General features: G+C 32.8%; 2 protein-coding genes across 4 annotated transcripts in view; one reads left to right on the top strand and one right to left on the bottom strand.

Moving 5' to 3' along the window:
* Nucleotides 1–334: 334 nt before the first annotated feature.
* Nucleotides 335–7,646, bottom strand: LOC123709933 (phosphorylase b kinase gamma catalytic chain, liver/testis isoform). Of its 2 annotated transcripts, XM_045661556.1 has the most exons (12): nucleotides 7,253–7,646; nucleotides 6,741–6,916; nucleotides 5,573–5,705; nucleotides 4,425–4,576; nucleotides 4,064–4,154; nucleotides 3,954–3,983; nucleotides 3,640–3,746; nucleotides 3,453–3,550; nucleotides 3,054–3,137; nucleotides 2,684–2,845; nucleotides 1,976–2,164; nucleotides 335–1,501 (listed from the first exon to the last, which is right to left on the bottom strand). In XM_045661556.1, exons 1-11 carry the CDS (start codon nucleotides 7,342–7,344, stop codon nucleotides 2,030–2,032), a joined length of 1,260 nt encoding a protein of 419 aa, XP_045517512.1. In that variant the 5' UTR covers nucleotides 7,345–7,646; the 3' UTR covers nucleotides 335–1,501; nucleotides 1,976–2,029. The 2 variants fall into 2 exon arrangements, with proteins under 2 accessions (XP_045517512.1, XP_045517513.1); XM_045661557.1 differs by lacking the exon at nucleotides 3,054–3,137.
* Nucleotides 7,647–8,307: 661 nt separating this feature from the next.
* Nucleotides 8,308–18,139, top strand: part of LOC123709205 (myotubularin-related protein 4) — a 32,062-nt gene continuing 22,230 nt past the window's right edge. For both annotated transcript variants that reach the window (XM_045660314.1, XM_045660315.1), the window contains exon 1: nucleotides 8,308–8,468. The gene's annotated coding sequence lies outside the window, so the exon portion shown is untranslated. The remainder of the gene's footprint in view (nucleotides 8,469–18,139) is intronic.

Raw genomic sequence — 18,139 nt, 5'->3', positions numbered from 1 at the left:
CGATACCGAAATTACTAGCGAACAGATCAGCGATAGACACCTTCATAGAAGAGATGTCAACTTTACAGTTGCATAAATAATTCTTATACGATTCTAGTAAGAATTTAATTTATATAAAACGAGATTTTTTTTCTTAAAAGGTAAAACGTAGAAATACAGGTAATCAGTCACTTGAAAAGCATTCCACTAATGAATGGCGATGAAAAGTTGTAGTTTCTTTATCCTAGAAATATTTATTGCCCTTGTTGAAAATTTTGTCTGTTAAACCTCTGGAATGAGTAGAAGTCTCACGATCACAACTACGTGTAAACGTAAACACAATGAAACACACATATACATATATAATTTATTCAGTAAAAACGTAGATAATCTTTTAAACACTACAAATGGTACGAAACAGTAGAGCTGTGAGACAATAAATATCTAAATAGTGTTTCTTCTCATCCATTATTTCATGAAAAGATCTCTATAAATTGAATAATTGTTAAGCTGGGTACTGCGATGTATGAATTGGTAAAATAGTAATTATTATATATTATTGAAAACAAAAAAATTATTAAATATGGTTAAAATAAACTTAAGATTCTAAAATCTATCATATATGAATGATCACTTATGTAATTGATAATTTAAAATTAGCTACGAATTTTGGCTAACATAGCCACATACACTTATGCTAATTCAAAATTAAAATATTGATTTATTAAAGAAATGTAGACTTTTATATTATTATAGTTTCTTTCCTTGCTTCGACATTTTAATTCAATACAGGTATGATAAAATTATCAAGTCAAAATTTTATATGTCTTTATATTTGTATATTTAAATACATAAAAAACAATATCAGTTTGGTAATTATAGTTTAAGCGTAAACTTATATAACGATGCTTAGATATAGATAGACTTCTATATAAATTTATATAAAAGGACGAGATTTGAAATTCATTATGTACTAACAAACTGTTTAATATTCACATAAATACAGTATGAAACGAATAAAATCACTTATTTTGTCGAGAATGAGTTACAAAAATAATATATTTCAAAACAATGATCGCAATTAAAATATAATATAAACATACTAAATATGTAAATATATGATGAATATTTAATGAAACTAGAAGCGCAAGTGTAATGCTTAAGTGAACTGTTTAGTTCTTACAGGGACAATGAAACATTCTACCTAAAAACTTTGATCACAAATATGGATTTATTGCCAACGTTACAAACTAACTACTTCCGAGTCTATAATATTAAAGTGCAGAAATAGATTTCGACATCTACTTCAGAATAAATAGATCCAGAATGTCAGAAAAGGAATGTCAATGTGTCAATTGTCAAAACAAAATGACCGATTGGCCTTCTAGCTTCTACATCTATTCATTCTGTAATCGTAGTATGACAATCATACGCACTACAACCGACTTACATCACACGCACACATTTCAAACTCGTACGAACGACATCTTTTAACCCCTGTCGCCCTGGTACTTCGGCTCCTCTAAAACAAAAGGATCTATTTCACTTTCCAGATAAAAAAAAGTTATGTTTGCTTGCTTTAGGGAAAACTATCGAGAGCTCGGTAGGTAACTTCTGGAATCTTTTCCAAGTCTTTCATAACATCTTATGTATTTTACCAGGTGTGAAGAAGTGGCGAGAAGGTTAACATCACGTACGTCACGATAGTCAAGTTGTTTTAAATTGACTTAGGACCGATCAATTATAAAATTTTACTGAATGATTTTTTTTTAATTATTAAATAACAAAACTCAGTAACACAATTTCACTCGTTACAAAAATTAGATTTGCGTATTAATGAAAATGAAAAAAATAACTCAAATTCAGTACTGTGATCAAATTGGGACCAGACAAATGAAGTCAATAAAAATAAAATTCATTCTTACAAGCAAGCAAGCATTTATACACGCCACTCAACAAACACGCTTAATTAGCGTTATGTCACTATTAATCTCACCGTTTGCACCAGGGCAGCAGAGACATGGAGCGGTTCGTCTGGCGCGCGGCGTGACTATCGGCTGAGATTGCTCACGTACAAGCTCTTTAATTCCGTCTTCGGCGTGTTCTCGAAGAGGGCAGCTCGGTTTTGGCCCTCGCCTTTTTTAACCCAGTGCCCGTACACGCGGAATGCACAACCGTCGATCACCTAGATAAATATTATAATTTACATTTGAAAAGTTATTACTACAAATCTATTGTCACCAAATTGTTAATAAACAAGACATGCTATTTTAAACAATCGGTAGGCAAGTTTTGCCGCACACCGCTACGTGAAACCTGGCTGGTAACTAAAATATTTCCGAACCAAAACGAAATAACGGCCCTTCGGGTAAAGAGTATACCAAATCTTAAAAAGCCGGCAAGGCAGTCGCGAGTTTTCTGGCAATGTGCGCGTCCACGGTCTGCGTCTGGTGAATTTTCTGCCCGTTTGCTCCCTTATATAAAAAAAACCCTTATAATGCAGTCATACTGTCACACAAAATACTCGACATCAAGCTCCCTGTACTTTCAGAGAATGTTAATCCATGAGCAAACGCAACAAAGGCTCGGCGAATTGTGGATCACGAAAGTTGACTTTTTTGGACGCAAATGTTGTCATTAAGGAAATACTTTACAGACATTTCACTGAAGATATTCATCGCCACGGGTTCGTCACTCTACTGACCTTGCGGAGCATCCTGAGCGTGTAGGGGTCCGTGAGGGCCTCGTGCAGCGGGATGGCCCTCGCCGAGGTGTGGGGCAGGCGCCGGAGTCTCACCGCGGCGCGGACCGTCACCAACGCCAGCCGGAGACGCGCGCGGGCGTTGAACCCGCTCGACTTTATCGCCTGCCGGGTGACGCTTCGGTTAACTTACGCATCTCGAGTCGTCGGTCGATTCCTCCGCCAATTATTAGGAACGTCGCAAGAGGTTTAGTTAGGTTTAGGCGTGTAAAGTTAGAATATGAACTAGTAAACGGCAAAAAGAAAAGTACTACGCGGACAAAATCGTGCAATCTAGTCTACGGCACGGGGGAAGCAAAGCGAGCGGCATTACCATAGCGATCTGGTCGATGCGCGACATCCGTCCGCCGGCGGTGGAGAAGGTCTTCTTCAGCGGCGTCACGTCCTGGTCCCACAACTGCCGACAGACACACTCGCGACATGCTTGCGATGTCGGGACGCAGAGTATCTCGCGTGTCGGCGGAGCGAGTAGGTCAAGTCCGACCGACACGCGACATACGAGTTTTATGAAAAAGAAAAAGCTAGTTAACTCGTAAGCGAACGGGCGCCGACATACGTGGTATCGATGTATGTACGTACACGTGAACAGAAATAATAGAGCCATGCTAAACAATTATAGATAAAATGAGTGATCTTTGAACTCGACAAAATATAAATAGCGGGAAAAGTATTCAATATCGGAGTCCCGGGATGCGAGACATGGAGACGTTACCTTTGTGTGGAAGAACTGATGCTCCAGCGCATCGTTTATGTCGATCCTCTCACCGGGCTCCACCACCAGAAACCGCCTTATGAGATCCTTGGGATCCTCTGGAATTCACGCGATCCTCCATTAATTTACTTAAATATATACACAATACATCTCTAGACTCTGGAGTGGGCGTTTTGAAGGAACTGACCGGATATGTCGAGCCACTCGGGGCTGGTGAAGGAGTATCGGCCCTCCATGATGTTTCGCAGCATCACCATCTGCTTGCGGTGCCAGAACGGCGGACAGCCCACCAGCCTGGACGTACAATTATTTATATAGAAATATATGTGCCAAATGGTACAAATTATATGTATTTATTTAGTGGGACTTAACGGGCGCCGTATTCGATCAAACTAAAGACTGTCACTACGTTGGATGTGAAAAAGTATATTAATAACTAATTATATAAATTATTACCATTATTATATATATTTTTACAAACTTAAAGTGATAAAAACTTACAATGTGAACATAATGACGCCGCACGCCCATCTGAAATAAATGGTCATCATAATTAGTATTCAACGAATAAAGGATATTTGTGAATTATAAAACAACAAAAATAATCTAACGTGTCAACTTCCTTGCCGTAGCCCGGCGCGTCCTCGAACATGTTCGCCTTCAGCGTCTCCGGGGCCAGATAGCCCGGGGTGCCGCACAACTCTGCAATTATTCCATGTCATATAGCAATTTCGGTTCGGAGATACTTTAGAAACCTAACATTTGTTGTTTTTGATTTATTTTATTAATTTATTATCGTTACGATCATTATTTACTCATTGAAATGCAAAACTCGTTACTGAATCCCCTCGAGAGAATTACTCGACTACAAGACTGTCAATTGATCTTTTGTCTTACGTGATCTAAGAACTTAATAATAACGTTTTAATATTTTAATCGCAAATGATTTGATATTGAAATTGAAAGAATTACCGAACAGCTTTTCCCCATTCTTAAGCACCTTTGCAAACCCGAAATCGGTAATCTTCACGTTGAGCTGGTCGTCCAGCAGAATGTTCTCCGGCTTCAGATCTCGGTGGACGATGTTCCTGCTGTGAATGTATCGCACTCCCTCCAATACTTGTCTGAAATTTATATATTGCCAAGTTCTTTTATAGATATTGCCAGTGAAGAGGGTCGAGCGCTATCTACTCAATTTCTTAATGGACGGTAAATGAGTTACTTTAAAGCATACAATTGGCAACATAATTAAATAAGGTGGGCGCGGCAAATGATTACAAATTGTTTAGTAACAAGGACAACAACAACAAATTACTAAATTTGTCTCACTTATATAACATAAAAACGTCCTTTGCATAACATTATTTTACATTCTCTAGTATATAGAAACATGTACTAACGTAATAAAAATCTCCATGTTCAATAAACATTTTTAAGCTAGGAATGAAACGACGCAAATGCACTCTACCAAACCAACCAAGGAACAACTTTGCAAAAGCCACAATGAGATTTTCAGCTTTTAAGTACTAGGAGTACATGAGTTGTAAAGACTCATAGGAGATCGGAGAGTGACCAACGCAAGGCACTTATCTAAATTTGTTTTTAGTATTACAATGCTGACGTAAAATGTCGAGGGTATGCGCAAAACGTGTATAAATGTGACTTTATAGAGATAACGATTCTTTATTAATTCTGGCTATCAAACTAACTCGACTTTGCATCATAAGATTAATATAAATTTAAACATTTGTTTTAATGGTAAATCAAATAACTCACTAATAAATTTTTATAAGAAAATTATATTACTGGGTAAAATCTCTGTTACCTATGAAAGCAAAGCTGCAGGTGAATTAATCTTTTAATTAGATTGTTGGTTAAAGGAACAACACTGTCATGTTATTAATGATTGCTTAATATATGATCTATATAGAAAAATCAAATCTCAGGTCACATTGTTTGTGGTCAACACTCCTACGTAATGGAACAATTAATTTTTTATGAATTTTTTAATGTATATTTCATAGGCAGAACAATAGATTGTAAAGTTTGTTGCATACTGCTAGATGCTAAGGTTAGCATAGCATCATTATAATAACTTTAGATACTATATTTGTACCAACCTCATAATGTATCTTGTTTTCTTCTCAGACAGAGTAACCACTGAAGTTAGGTAGTCAAACAGCTCACCATTTTTGCACAACTCAAACACAAGGAAAATAAAAGTTTCCGATTCAAATACATCTTGCAGTTCAACTGAAAATCAATGTTCTGACATTAATTTTCAAAATTGTTGTCTACTAGTTGGTAAACTGTGTTAGATTACAAATAAGATGTCTTTGTAAACTTCTTCTATTTTTCTGACAGAGAAATAAAATACAAATTTATGAGTTTTAACTGCAAGCAGGCTGGATCTGAAATAGACCACCTTTATAAATCCATAAACAAGTAACCTGCTTATTGATGAACAACAACAACAACTGAATAACTGATATGCTAAAGACTAGATTTTGTAACCTAGATTACAAATTAAATCATAAGAATAATATAGAAAATCAACAAATGTTATAAGTAGATTGTAAGAAAATTTATCTTAACAAACATGACTATTATTAATAATCCAATTATATACAGTGACGTTAAGCCAATTTGGATCAATCAAACAAGACCACTGAGGAAACATATCAGTTGTGTATATTCTTAAATTAATTAAGCTTCCTAATTAATTAAAAATGTATAGATAAATTATGTAATATATAATCAATGAGACTCCTACTTATCAGTCATGGTCAATAAGTCTACAAGTGTAGATATCCCAATATTTAAACAAAAGAATGCATCTTAAAAAATTATTGCAGGTTTGAAAGAGAAAAAGAATGTACACAACACCAGAGTTCTTACTAATCTTAGCAACTTTTCAAGTACTTTATTACTTAATTGTTGGTGATATCAAGAGTGGGTGTAATGCTATTTAGAGTGTATCATTGTATGGACAACAATCTAAACCAACCAAATCGACTTTTGATGCTTTAGGGAGTTCGTCATTAAATCAAGGCCTGTTACATGGAGTTGACACTGTATATTAATAATTGTTATATACCTATATAGTTACCAAACAATACAAATACTTTTTATTGTAATAATTGGAAAAATAATGGAGATAACTTTAAAGTTATTATCATAAATGAATGCATTAAGAAAAAAAGTTGGATTCAATTCTATGAAATCAGAAAAAGCACAGAATGTGTTTATTGTTAGAAACTAGTTGTCATCTAATTACAACTCACTCACTAATATAAGGATGTCCGGCAACAACCCTTAGTATGTTAATCTCTTGCCTAGTGGCATCCCTCATGGTGTGAGTGTCCACACCATCTTGGGACTCTTGACTGAGATCTATGATCTTAGCAGCAAACTCATGACCAGTCTCTTTTTCTATACATCTCCTTACGGTTGAGCTGATACCTCTACAAGTAAAATATTTTTAGTGTATTTACTTTCTTAAAAGCTATAAAGATTTTTTAGAGCTGTACCACAATACAGTAGCAATGTATTGCATTATACGCCTTAAATGTATTTTTAACATAAAATTATACTAGTAGTACCCAATTAACCAGCTAAGTAGGGTAACTTAAGTAAACTGCCTCAAGGTCAAAATTAAGACTTAGCCAAATCTAGGATGTCATATATTTTAAAAGTAGAAATGCATGTCTTAAAAATTGGCAACGACACTCAATCTTTAAATCGTGTCACAAACTGAAGAAACTATAAATAACAAAGATCACTAGTTAGACGAGACGTACCGTCCTATTATTTCCTTCGGTTCGTATTTAGCGTAGAATTCTTTCGCCGCATCTTTATCTGGTAAATTATCGTCATCTTCTTCTTTGGCCATATTCACGATTAGATCAGGAATAGCTTCCACACAGTAAACTCCTAAATTAATTTAGTACGAATATATTTTTTATTATTATTCAACACTGTAAATGTTACTATGAAGTGATTATTAAAGGGAATTCTGATTTCTTAAATATATTCTCAAAGCACCAAGTGCCTATATTAAACAAACAACTCAGAAAACACACGGTTTAAGTTGGTTTCAGTTATTTAACGTTTTTAAACGATAGAAAATTAACAATTTTAAAAACAGAGTTTTGAAGAGACGATACTATGAAAGAAATCTAAATTTTGAATTGAATCTACATTAAATTAAAGTATAATATGTCATTTCTGAGTTATGACTAGATAGTAACACAGCTACAGACATTACAAAGTAGAACCATGTTCTTTAGTTAGTCTGTGCTTCCGACAGACTATTTAGAATTATATGTATATATTATATAGAACAAAGGTTGGTAAATTCTTGGACGGCAAAATAAAAATAAATACATGATAGATGTGCACTATTCAATTCTTACTTGCACCATCTTGCTATAATATTTAACAATATTTATAAGTTTTATATTAGCTATAAAATTATATAAAAAACTATAAATTAAAATTGTACATATATTATCGTTAATAAATTGTGTTTTTTTTCAGAAGATTTATTGTACTATAAAGATTTATTTATTTATTACAGATGTGAATTATTACATTTATTGTATTTACAAAATTGGAGTTATAATATTATTTTTAACTCGCTGAGAGAATGGAATAGTAAGATAAACGTATCTTAAATGTGTATTCAAACGATTACGTTTGAAAAGTTAAAACCATAGAGTACATTCCGATACACTAAAAGTTTAAACGTCTTTTCTTGTCAACAGCTGATTTTGTCTATGGTACAATGACAAATCATATGGCATCTCTTTTACTCCTATTGTTTATCACCATGTTGTATTTCATCTTCAAATTGAGCTGTTTTCTCTTGTTCGGTGTTCCGTCCAATGGTTATGCTTTTGTAGATTAATTAATAAGAAAATTAAATGTAGATACATCACAGTGGCTTATTTCTTTAGAATAATATAAGTTCCTTGGATTTAATTGTTTATTGTTGCTGGTGGCCGTTTTTAACGGGTGAGTGTAATTGCGCATTTATTTTTTCCTTATTGAGTAATGACAATCTTGTACCTCAACGGATCAGCTAAACATCTTAAGCAACCTTGAATCGACTCACTAATAAACTATCAGAAACATTAAAGATACAATACACAAAATATGTTATTTGTTTAGATTATAATGCTGCAAATATTACGTTATCCGAAATAAAAAGTTGCTACTACCTTCTGGTGTTACGAAAAACTCATGCCAAGTTTTATATTGCCCTACAATTATAATTACCTTTGTTCAATCAAATTGCCAAATCTAGTTGCATTATCATCGTCCTGGATCATGAAATATAGAAGATTGTGCTATGTGTGATTTTAATTTTTTTTCTCACACATGACAATTTTTTCTGGCTAGGTACCTTCAATTTCAATTTTGTGACCTTAAGGTTTGACCTTCAAAATTCATTCAATCAATAATGATTTATCAATATTCTTTAGAAATGATGTCTCTTATATTAATCCAATTTGAAATGACCAGTATTGTTGTGTTTAAATTGATAATATTAAAGTTAGTTGAAAGTAATATATTTATTTTATTTCTATCTACTATTGCTATACTAATTTTTATTTTATATGTAGGTCAGTAAAATTATCTTGTAGTTAGTAATATATTCTTAATTATATAATGTGTTAAATATAAGACATATTGGTATCCCACCAGTATATTGAATTAATTTCAGAAGTTAAATCTATTTTAATCTTCTAAAATTTAACACATCAAGCCAACAGTTCTTACATTATATATTCTGTTCTAATATCTTTTAAATTTTAACATAATTGCCTCAGATATTTTGGATTTGTAATAATTCATTTAATAAAAATTCCTTTGTGAAGTAAAACTAATATCGCATAATTGAAGGTAGAATACACTAGTGAGTAATATACATACATTATTTTGTATCTTATTACAACTTATTGGCAGAAGTAATTTTTAAAATAGTTTTTTTTCACACACAACACTGCATGTAAAGGAAGCAATCTAAATTTGCAGACTAGTAGTTATTGGTAACAAAATTAATATGTTTATTAAAAAATATATTGAATTTAATTAATTTAATAGACTAGCTTATTTTTGTTCAGTTTAAATTGATTTAGATTTTATCAAGTTCTGGTTTATTTAACATAATATATTTGTTGAAATTATTTACCCCTAAGGTGGACATATAAGAGAAATGATCTGACAAAATGTGAAGGTAGGGATGAATTAGCCCTACCTGCGTTTAAATTTTATGTTTCATACTTTCTAACAAAATACATGTATCAGTATTTTGTAGGTAGCAAAAGATAATAAAGATGGCGTAGTGAAGGAGCCATCTAATCTCTGTGGTTGACAATAATAGCTCTTGTTGAAGGACGTCTAGAAGTCGAATTCTTTGTTCCTATTTTTTCATTGAACAACCTTCTCATGTTGTTTTTGTGGATTATTGAGAAGACTTGTTAAAAAATCACCTTATGTAGGGAATGAATAGTACTTTTATATTACGCAAAACAGATACAAGTCAATAGTTTTTAGATCATCGTACAAGTCGTACGTGTACGAGCTACTAGAGCGTCTTCTAGCTTAGGTATATTGTACGGTAATATTAGTTATGTAATTTTGTATAAAGGATACGAAAGGGAAACGTAGACGTCATCACTCATCGCTGGTTTTTGTTTGTTTCTTAACTGACAGTTTGATAGACTTAATCAAGAGAGGATTATATACGTATGTGACTTCTGTTAATTTAATATTGTTTAAGCACGACACACATCGCTTGTTAACAAAATGTAGATTTTTATATTATAATTTTAAAATGTGATTGTTTTAATAGGTAGCCAGCCAAACGGCCCATTTAACAGTTTTTATAAAAACATATTGATTTAATTGACAATGCTATTATGTACCACATCACTCTCTGCCATGTGCCACCCGCTGTTTCCTTAATTTGGTCTATCCACCGTCTAAATTGTCTTCCTCTTTTTCGTTTATTGTACCTTGCGCATCAATCAGTAAACCTATTCACACTGTACTAAAGTACTTTCTTCCTCCACATTTCTGTTCCTCTTGCCATGTGCTTTTGTAAAATTTTATGAAGTACCTGTTTATTTGGAGCGAGAGATCATTATTACTTAGTTTGTATATGAATAAACTCAAACACTTATATTCCTTTTTATAACCGTGGAATTCGTATCTATCATAGCTCAATTACAAGCTACAATTGAACCGTGATTAAATATAATAAAAATAAATAATACATGATAGAAGAAATTTTAATGGATTTAAATATTAAGTTTGTTATGGAAGGGCTGGGAACCCTGATACAGGTATTTTTTACTTAAAAGGGTTCCCAAATCTTACACATTGTAATGCATTGTTTATGAATAAACACATTTTTTATTTTATTTAAAAAGTTGTGCGGAAACTATCTAGTACACAATGTTGACAGTTCAAGCTTTATATAACCGTGGCTGCGATTTAGCTGAATAACTTAGAGGGTTTACTTCTGGTTAATGCTGAACTCGACCTCGGACACTCACTAAACATGATGATATGAAACATATTTTCTAATAACTTCGAATTTGCTTCCTTCGCTCAATTTAGCTATAGGAAACCTGATGTGGAAATCAGTATATTGATGTTTACTTTAGTTATATAAAAGCTACAAATATAGTATATAATCATACAAAATTGTATAATATTGAATGTCCACGTCTACTTTAAAAGACCAACGAGTTGATCAATTCCGAATCTCGAATAGGAATAAGACATCTTAAAATATAACTGTCTCCCGCTTAGCTACCGATGGCCACTGTAATACTTGATTAACTCAGCAATATAACAATACTTTAGCGAACTTTTACCTATACAATTTGTTTCATAGTTAATCACAAATTAATTGAACACCAGAACAGAGTGTCTTCCCTTTAATAGAGACTGTAAGTAGCGTTATTGGACACTTACTTATGATAACAATCCTTTTTAGTAAATTAGGTTAGACTTAAATTACTTATTAGTCTTAAGTTAGGCTAGATCGTAATGTTCAATGATGTCGTAGTAAAGACACATGTATATAGAAAAATAAAAAATAGTTAATCACAATAAAATTATACCGCTCAACGACATTAAACGATTTGCAAAATTTGAATTAAATCTGTTGAGCCATTTGGTCACTATAATGCTTTCCTTATGCGCGCGTATTATTCTTAAGTTTTACGATTTAAGAAAACCCAATATACATGAATAAGTGATGTTGTAATAATAAGCTACTACCACTTAGTAGCTTAAGAACTAGGGGTAGAAACACCTACTCCAACTAACAACAAAGAAAATTTTCGTAGACATCACTGTTAACCGTTAAAGTGAAGTGTCGCCAAAAAAGTAAAAGCCTTCTTGGAAACAGCAGTAAGTTTCCTACCTTAATTTTATATTATACTAGCTGACCCGCCAAACGTCGTTTTGCCATGTAAATTATTTCCAGGAAACAATTTTTTACTTCAATACAAATACTTTTATAATGGTAACCCCTATTTTTATAATAGTTCTACTATAACAATAATAGGGGTTGATCGTAGAGGGGTGACGATTAAGGGTTGTATGTATTTTTGTATGCTATATCATAAAAAAATAAAAACAACAAAAAAATTCTAAAAAATTATAATATTATTTTGGTGTGGACACCTCTTATCACTTAGGGGTTTGAAAGAAGTAGCCGCTTCTCAGACTTACTAAATATGCATAAAAAAATCATAAGCATCGGTTGAGTCGTTTCGGAGGAGTTTGGGAACGAACATTGTGACACGAGAATTTTATACACATAGAGATTAGTCACATGATACTACATATGGTTTTTACATTAAGTTTAATAAAGTGAGTTAACCCAATTTAATCAACCGTAAACCTATTGAATGTATTACAAAGATTCATTATCTTAGGCTACACGGCTCACAGATATAGTTGAGATTTATTGTAATATTCATACGCCGCTTATGAACATCTAAAAGTGAACAAACGCATCCTTAAGAAAACACTTTTGTAATGGATTGAAGCTATGTATTATTATTATTCAATCCGTTTAAAAAGTGTTTTCTTAATGTGTAAAAGCCATTTGAACAAAAGACAATACTAATCGCATCCTATTAATCTTAATTGTTATTATTTCGACACAAGTGAACTTTGCTTTAATTATTACGTCCCGATACCTACATTCTTAGGATCCTACCTAACTAGTACAGTAGTAGTAGTAGTTGCAGTTTTTCACCGATGTCTAGTATGAATGAATTTGCAAGGGTGTTAAGTTTATTGACTCATTTTACCTCATTTGTACAGAAATATGGGTTTCTTAATTATTAACGTTTTGCTTGTACTTTTACGTTATGTATATGCATATTGACACTCATATCCTTTTAATAGAAATATAAATTTTAGATTACGTTTATAACACGTTTTATTACTTGGGTTCAAAAGTCGAAGAGTGTCAGACAAACAATAGCCTTCTGTGCCTAATCAACTATAAATAAATAAATATTTACCCGCTCACCGTCCACACTGGACTGGCTTCCGAACTCACCTTACACAGAGTTGAAGATGCTAGTTACACCATCATACACATTACACTCGCTCACATGCACAGACAAACTTATTTATGCACTCGTGTTACTCGTCGTTGTAAATTCAAAATTGTAATTGAAAAAGGAAAAAAAGGGGTTTTGAAAGTAACTACATATTAAGTTGGTTATGAGGTGGGAACTTAAACCTCAAAATGGTTCCCACATGTTACACATTGTAATGCATTGTCAGAGTAAATTTAAAAAAATAAACCCATAAATGGGACTGTCCCAACTGTGTACCACTTTATAATGTTTGATTTTAATTTTTAACGTTATATTTTGAGATTTTATTTCTTTAACGTGACTAATAATTTTCTGATACTTTCCATCACAATTGATGCAACACTGACAACGTGGGATAAAATTAAATAATAGAGAGCGCGTGTGTTAATGAAGTAGTAAGCGCCGCAAATTATCGAAGGAAAAGTAAAGAATAAAATTACCCCTCAGCGGGTTTTATATCAAAATATATTTTAATGAAAGAATTTGCGGTTTGGATGATTTTGGGTGAGTTAAACATGGTATGCACACGAAAGTAAGTTTATTTTTGTCTTCACCGCAAGCCACAATCACAACTTTTAATCAATTTTGATGTAAACTGTTGTTAAATTTAACATAAATATATTTATTACGTACAATTGATTCTCTCTACTGTTTTCTCAGTTAGTATCTCGATATACTGATACGGACGTCTAACTCCAGATAGCAAAGAGGTTTGTAATACAGTGTAATAATAATAATAATTAATAGTCTAGATCTGGGGTCACTGACCCCCAGTTCTATTTCCAGCGTAAACAAGTCTTAGCTATGAGAGGACTTCTATCTAGTTTTACCAACTGGCAATTATGAATCTCAGCTTATTTCAAATATGTATTTCATTATGTGCGCGCTTGTTAGGCTAATTTGTGTAAAAATACAACAAACATTGTTGTTTTTCCTTTAACCATACTTAAATAAATTACTTTCCAATGTTCTTTCCATTCTGCTACTTATGGTGCAAATGTATATCGACAATCCCGTCAGAATTAATACTTTTATACAAAAATAAAATTTCATGTAAACTTTTAAATGTAGCATATATTTTTATAGGCAAATAGGTCATCAGCATTCTATACTTGATTCTAGTAATAAAAGTCTACTGATAGTAAAAGTTACGTTTTTAAGACTTAAGTAATAAAGTTGTATATAGATAATTTTAAAAAGCGTGGTCAGGGCCATAGGAATGGTTCAATCATCTGATTGGCGGTCTCTTTCTTTTTGTAAGAAATACCTGAGAATTGCTATTTACGGTCCGCTGCGTTGTCTGGGCTTTGCAAGATGGGTTGTTCGGTTTTATTGGTTTTCACTAAAGCATTAAACCGAGTGGAACTTATGGTCACCGCTCGTACTTCTTAAAGTAAAACTCAAGTGAAGTTAGCCAGTCTAGCGAAACCCTGGAATAAGTGGACGTAACACAGATCGAACGATGTTGAGAGACGCTATCCGTATCTTGATGTTATCCGTTACCGATACATGAGCTCCATTAAGTACGTTGAAAAGTCCGTAAAGCTGTCTTGCACCTTATCACTCTCCGGTCGGTTAAAGTTTCAGAGGACATGTAAACATTGAGCAAGTAAATTTACCGTTTAACTTCCATATTTGTACGTGACTAGTCAGCGTGAGTTCAATATTGAACCTTTATGGACAGATTACGCGATTTGTCCCGATTAAATTGATTGCATTCGTTTTATCATTCTACTAAATATGTTTTGATATAAATATAGAGTAGTATTGGCGTAGTGGCTTCAGCGTGTGACTGTAATCCCATTTCTTTCTATGTACGCATTTAACATTCGCTCAAATGGTGATGGAAAAACATCGTAAGGAAACCAGCAGTAAAAGTCGAGTACGTGTGTCAGGCATAGGAGGCTGATCACCTACTTGCCTATTAGTTTGATCATGAAACAAATACAGAAATCTGAGACCCATACTTAAAAAGGTTGTAGTGCCACTGATTTATTTAAATATAGGATCGTCAGAAATTTAATAACTCATTGTAAGATACCGATTAGGTTAAAATAAAAATATCTAAAAATTAAATAAAATTGTTAATAATGCAATGCTGGTATAATACACAACTTGTTTGGTTTATATTTTTGTATTATTATTTACCTTTTAATTGGTTTCAAAACATCAAAGCATTCAAACAAGTGTTTATGAAGTAGCGTCACGCTCAGTACCCGGATGTGTTGATGTGCACATGAAAGGCATTGTACACACCAGGAACCTAGCTTGTGATTGAAATCATTGGAGACTAGTATACTTACGAGCCTTCAATGATATATTGAGTGCATCATACAATACCTATTACCGCTTTGTACGTGTATATCTTTGACAGCCCCGTGTTATATGACTGTTGCATTGCTTTATATATACTACCAATATTATATTAGCGATGTATTGGTCCATTAACTTATATCTTCGATCCACAGTTTTATTACATAATAATTCTGTTTTAATTTTTAATTGTTTAAATATCAGAGAAAATGTCTATTCGTGCGTGTACGTAAACTCGACCGACTTGAAAGCTAATCTTAGCTAAGTCGTAATTAAGCAAATAACCAGTATGTTCGTGCATTAGTTTATCGCATAATCAAAAGCTGATAATAAAAAGTTGAATAGCTGAGTTCCACTTAAATTGTATTTGTGTTCGACATTTTCAACTACGTGAAATAACATAAAAAAATATATAATTTTATTATTGATTTGATATTCAGGGAAAGATCGAGGTTTTTGAAGGGAATTAACTGGCAGATTAAGCAAATATTAAGTACTTTAGCATAAATCCGATATAATTTTTATCTAGAAATACTGTCCTATGATTACATACACTATTAGATTATTCAGATGAGTCCTTAATTCGGTGCATATTTAATATATACGAAATATATAAGAGACACCAACCATTAATAAATCTTTTCGCCGGGACTTTTACGATGTAGGCAATTAAGAGCATTCCTGTGACGCTGCGTCAGCCCAGGTCCTGTCTCTTCCGCTTAGTTAAATCTGCTTTAGTATGCTCAGTATTGTTGCTGTAAACTTTGGAAATAGAAAGACATCTATTATTGTTTTGTGAATGGCTGGTTCCAACCACCAGAAATAACTTTTTTGACCTCTACTATCTGGATCCAGCTGCCGCCGAAGTACATTCAAACCTCGTACGTAACCACTTAGACTCCTCTAAGAGATACGAATTCTTTAAGTAGCTATGACGCAGGAGGCTTCCGTCCATTTTCTTTCATTACCACCTAAGTTTAATTATTTTCCTATATTTGTTTTTAAAGCCATTCCTATTTCCCACTCCCTCGCTATGTATTTGAAGCAAGAATACAAGTTTTTAACGATATTGCTCCTGACGATTAATACATTTACATGCGTCGGGCTATTTCGGTCCGGTCCCATGGCGACAGATGCGGCGCTGCATACAAACTGCAATTCATGCTTTGAATATGTCGTGGCTTCTCAGATACAAACACGTATAATTAAACCTTCAGATTCATTTAGTCTTTCAAGTTTCAAACAAAGGTTGGATATAAATAATTATATTTGCCTACATTTCTTTAGTTTATGTTAGAATAAATTTGCATTATTTTGGTAATTATGTGATAATTAAATAGCTTCGTAAATAACAGGGGTATAAATAGGTATATTATCAGATAGTTGTTATCGCAATGCACTTGATTTCTCATTGACCTTCACGAGCGCCTAAATCAAATGAAACTTGAGTTTATCCCTTTTTTCTGATCATATCCACGTACAATTCTGTCATTAATTATAAAAGTGCGATGTAGCCATACCTGCTTGATAACCTGATTTGCAAACAGGTAGTGTTATGAATTCTTATACTGTATTTATTATGGACACAAAATGTTTGTAAATACATATGTTATGTAAGGTTTTTTATATAAAATTATCGAAGTATGTAAATGAGACTCCACGTTGAAGGGCAATGACATCAAAATGGTAGTTAACTCGAATTTATAATTAAAACAAAGGATCAGCTCTTCACGAATATTTTTTGTGCATTTTGATGCGTGACGTAAGTGCGTTGTAACATACAAATAGCATAATTTATTATTGTTTGAGATTAAAAATATTTATATATTCTTATATAAGAATTTTATTCGGTTTACTATTACATGTTGCAATTTAACATTAAAGTGTCTGATAAGAGATTCTGTGTCTTGATGATTTTTTGTATATTGCAAAGGTAGTCTCTTGCGACTACCAAACCAATTACTGTTTCGCTGGGAATCGGCCCCATGGTCTCCGGCTTATATGTATACGCTTCTTTATATCCTTAGTAAGTTTATGTCTGGCTAATTGATATCTTTCGACTTTACGATACCTTCTCTACCTAATGCATCGATCGTTCAATACTCATTAACGCTCTAAGTAGTACTAAAGGTTGTATGTTTTTATTTAGCTAAATTAATTTGAATTGTCTGTCACTTCTTCAAAATATATTTGCTTGATTGTTAATTAATCTATATAATAGTTTTATATGTAAAGCTTATACGTTGAGTCACGTGTTCAAATATAAATTTCAGCTGAATTGATTGGCCTTGAATGATTTGGTTTATAAAATATAAAGGTGCGTTGACCCTGTCTGCTGTATGTTGATGTTAATTATTATTCAGTATCTAATGCGATTCGTGACTTGTTTAAAGACGCAAATACTACATTATTACTTTTATATAATACATCCTTATTTATTTTATTTATTGAAGTTCACCACATTACATGTAATGCAATTTCTACAGTTGGTATATGTTACACGGCAAGTATGGTGAACCCAAATTAAATTTTTTAGTTTTTATTTGTAATTTTTTTGTTTAACAATGTGGATTAGGTACGAGTTAGGCGCTGAACAATGTTTTTTTAAAAATCGATGACGTCGGTACCCAATATGTTAATTATTGCTAAGAGATTAATTGTTATGTCAGTAAGGTACTATTTTTATTTCATATTTTTATATCACATAGCCTCGCCATGTTTGTAATTAAACAACCT

This window comes from Pieris brassicae, chromosome 5 (genome assembly GCF_905147105.1).
Source record: "Pieris brassicae chromosome 5, ilPieBrab1.1, whole genome shotgun sequence".
Taxonomy (NCBI): Eukaryota; Metazoa; Arthropoda; class Insecta; order Lepidoptera; family Pieridae; genus Pieris; species Pieris brassicae.
The sequence above is the reverse complement of the archived record's forward strand: the minus strand, read 5'-3'. Positions and strand labels throughout refer to the sequence as shown.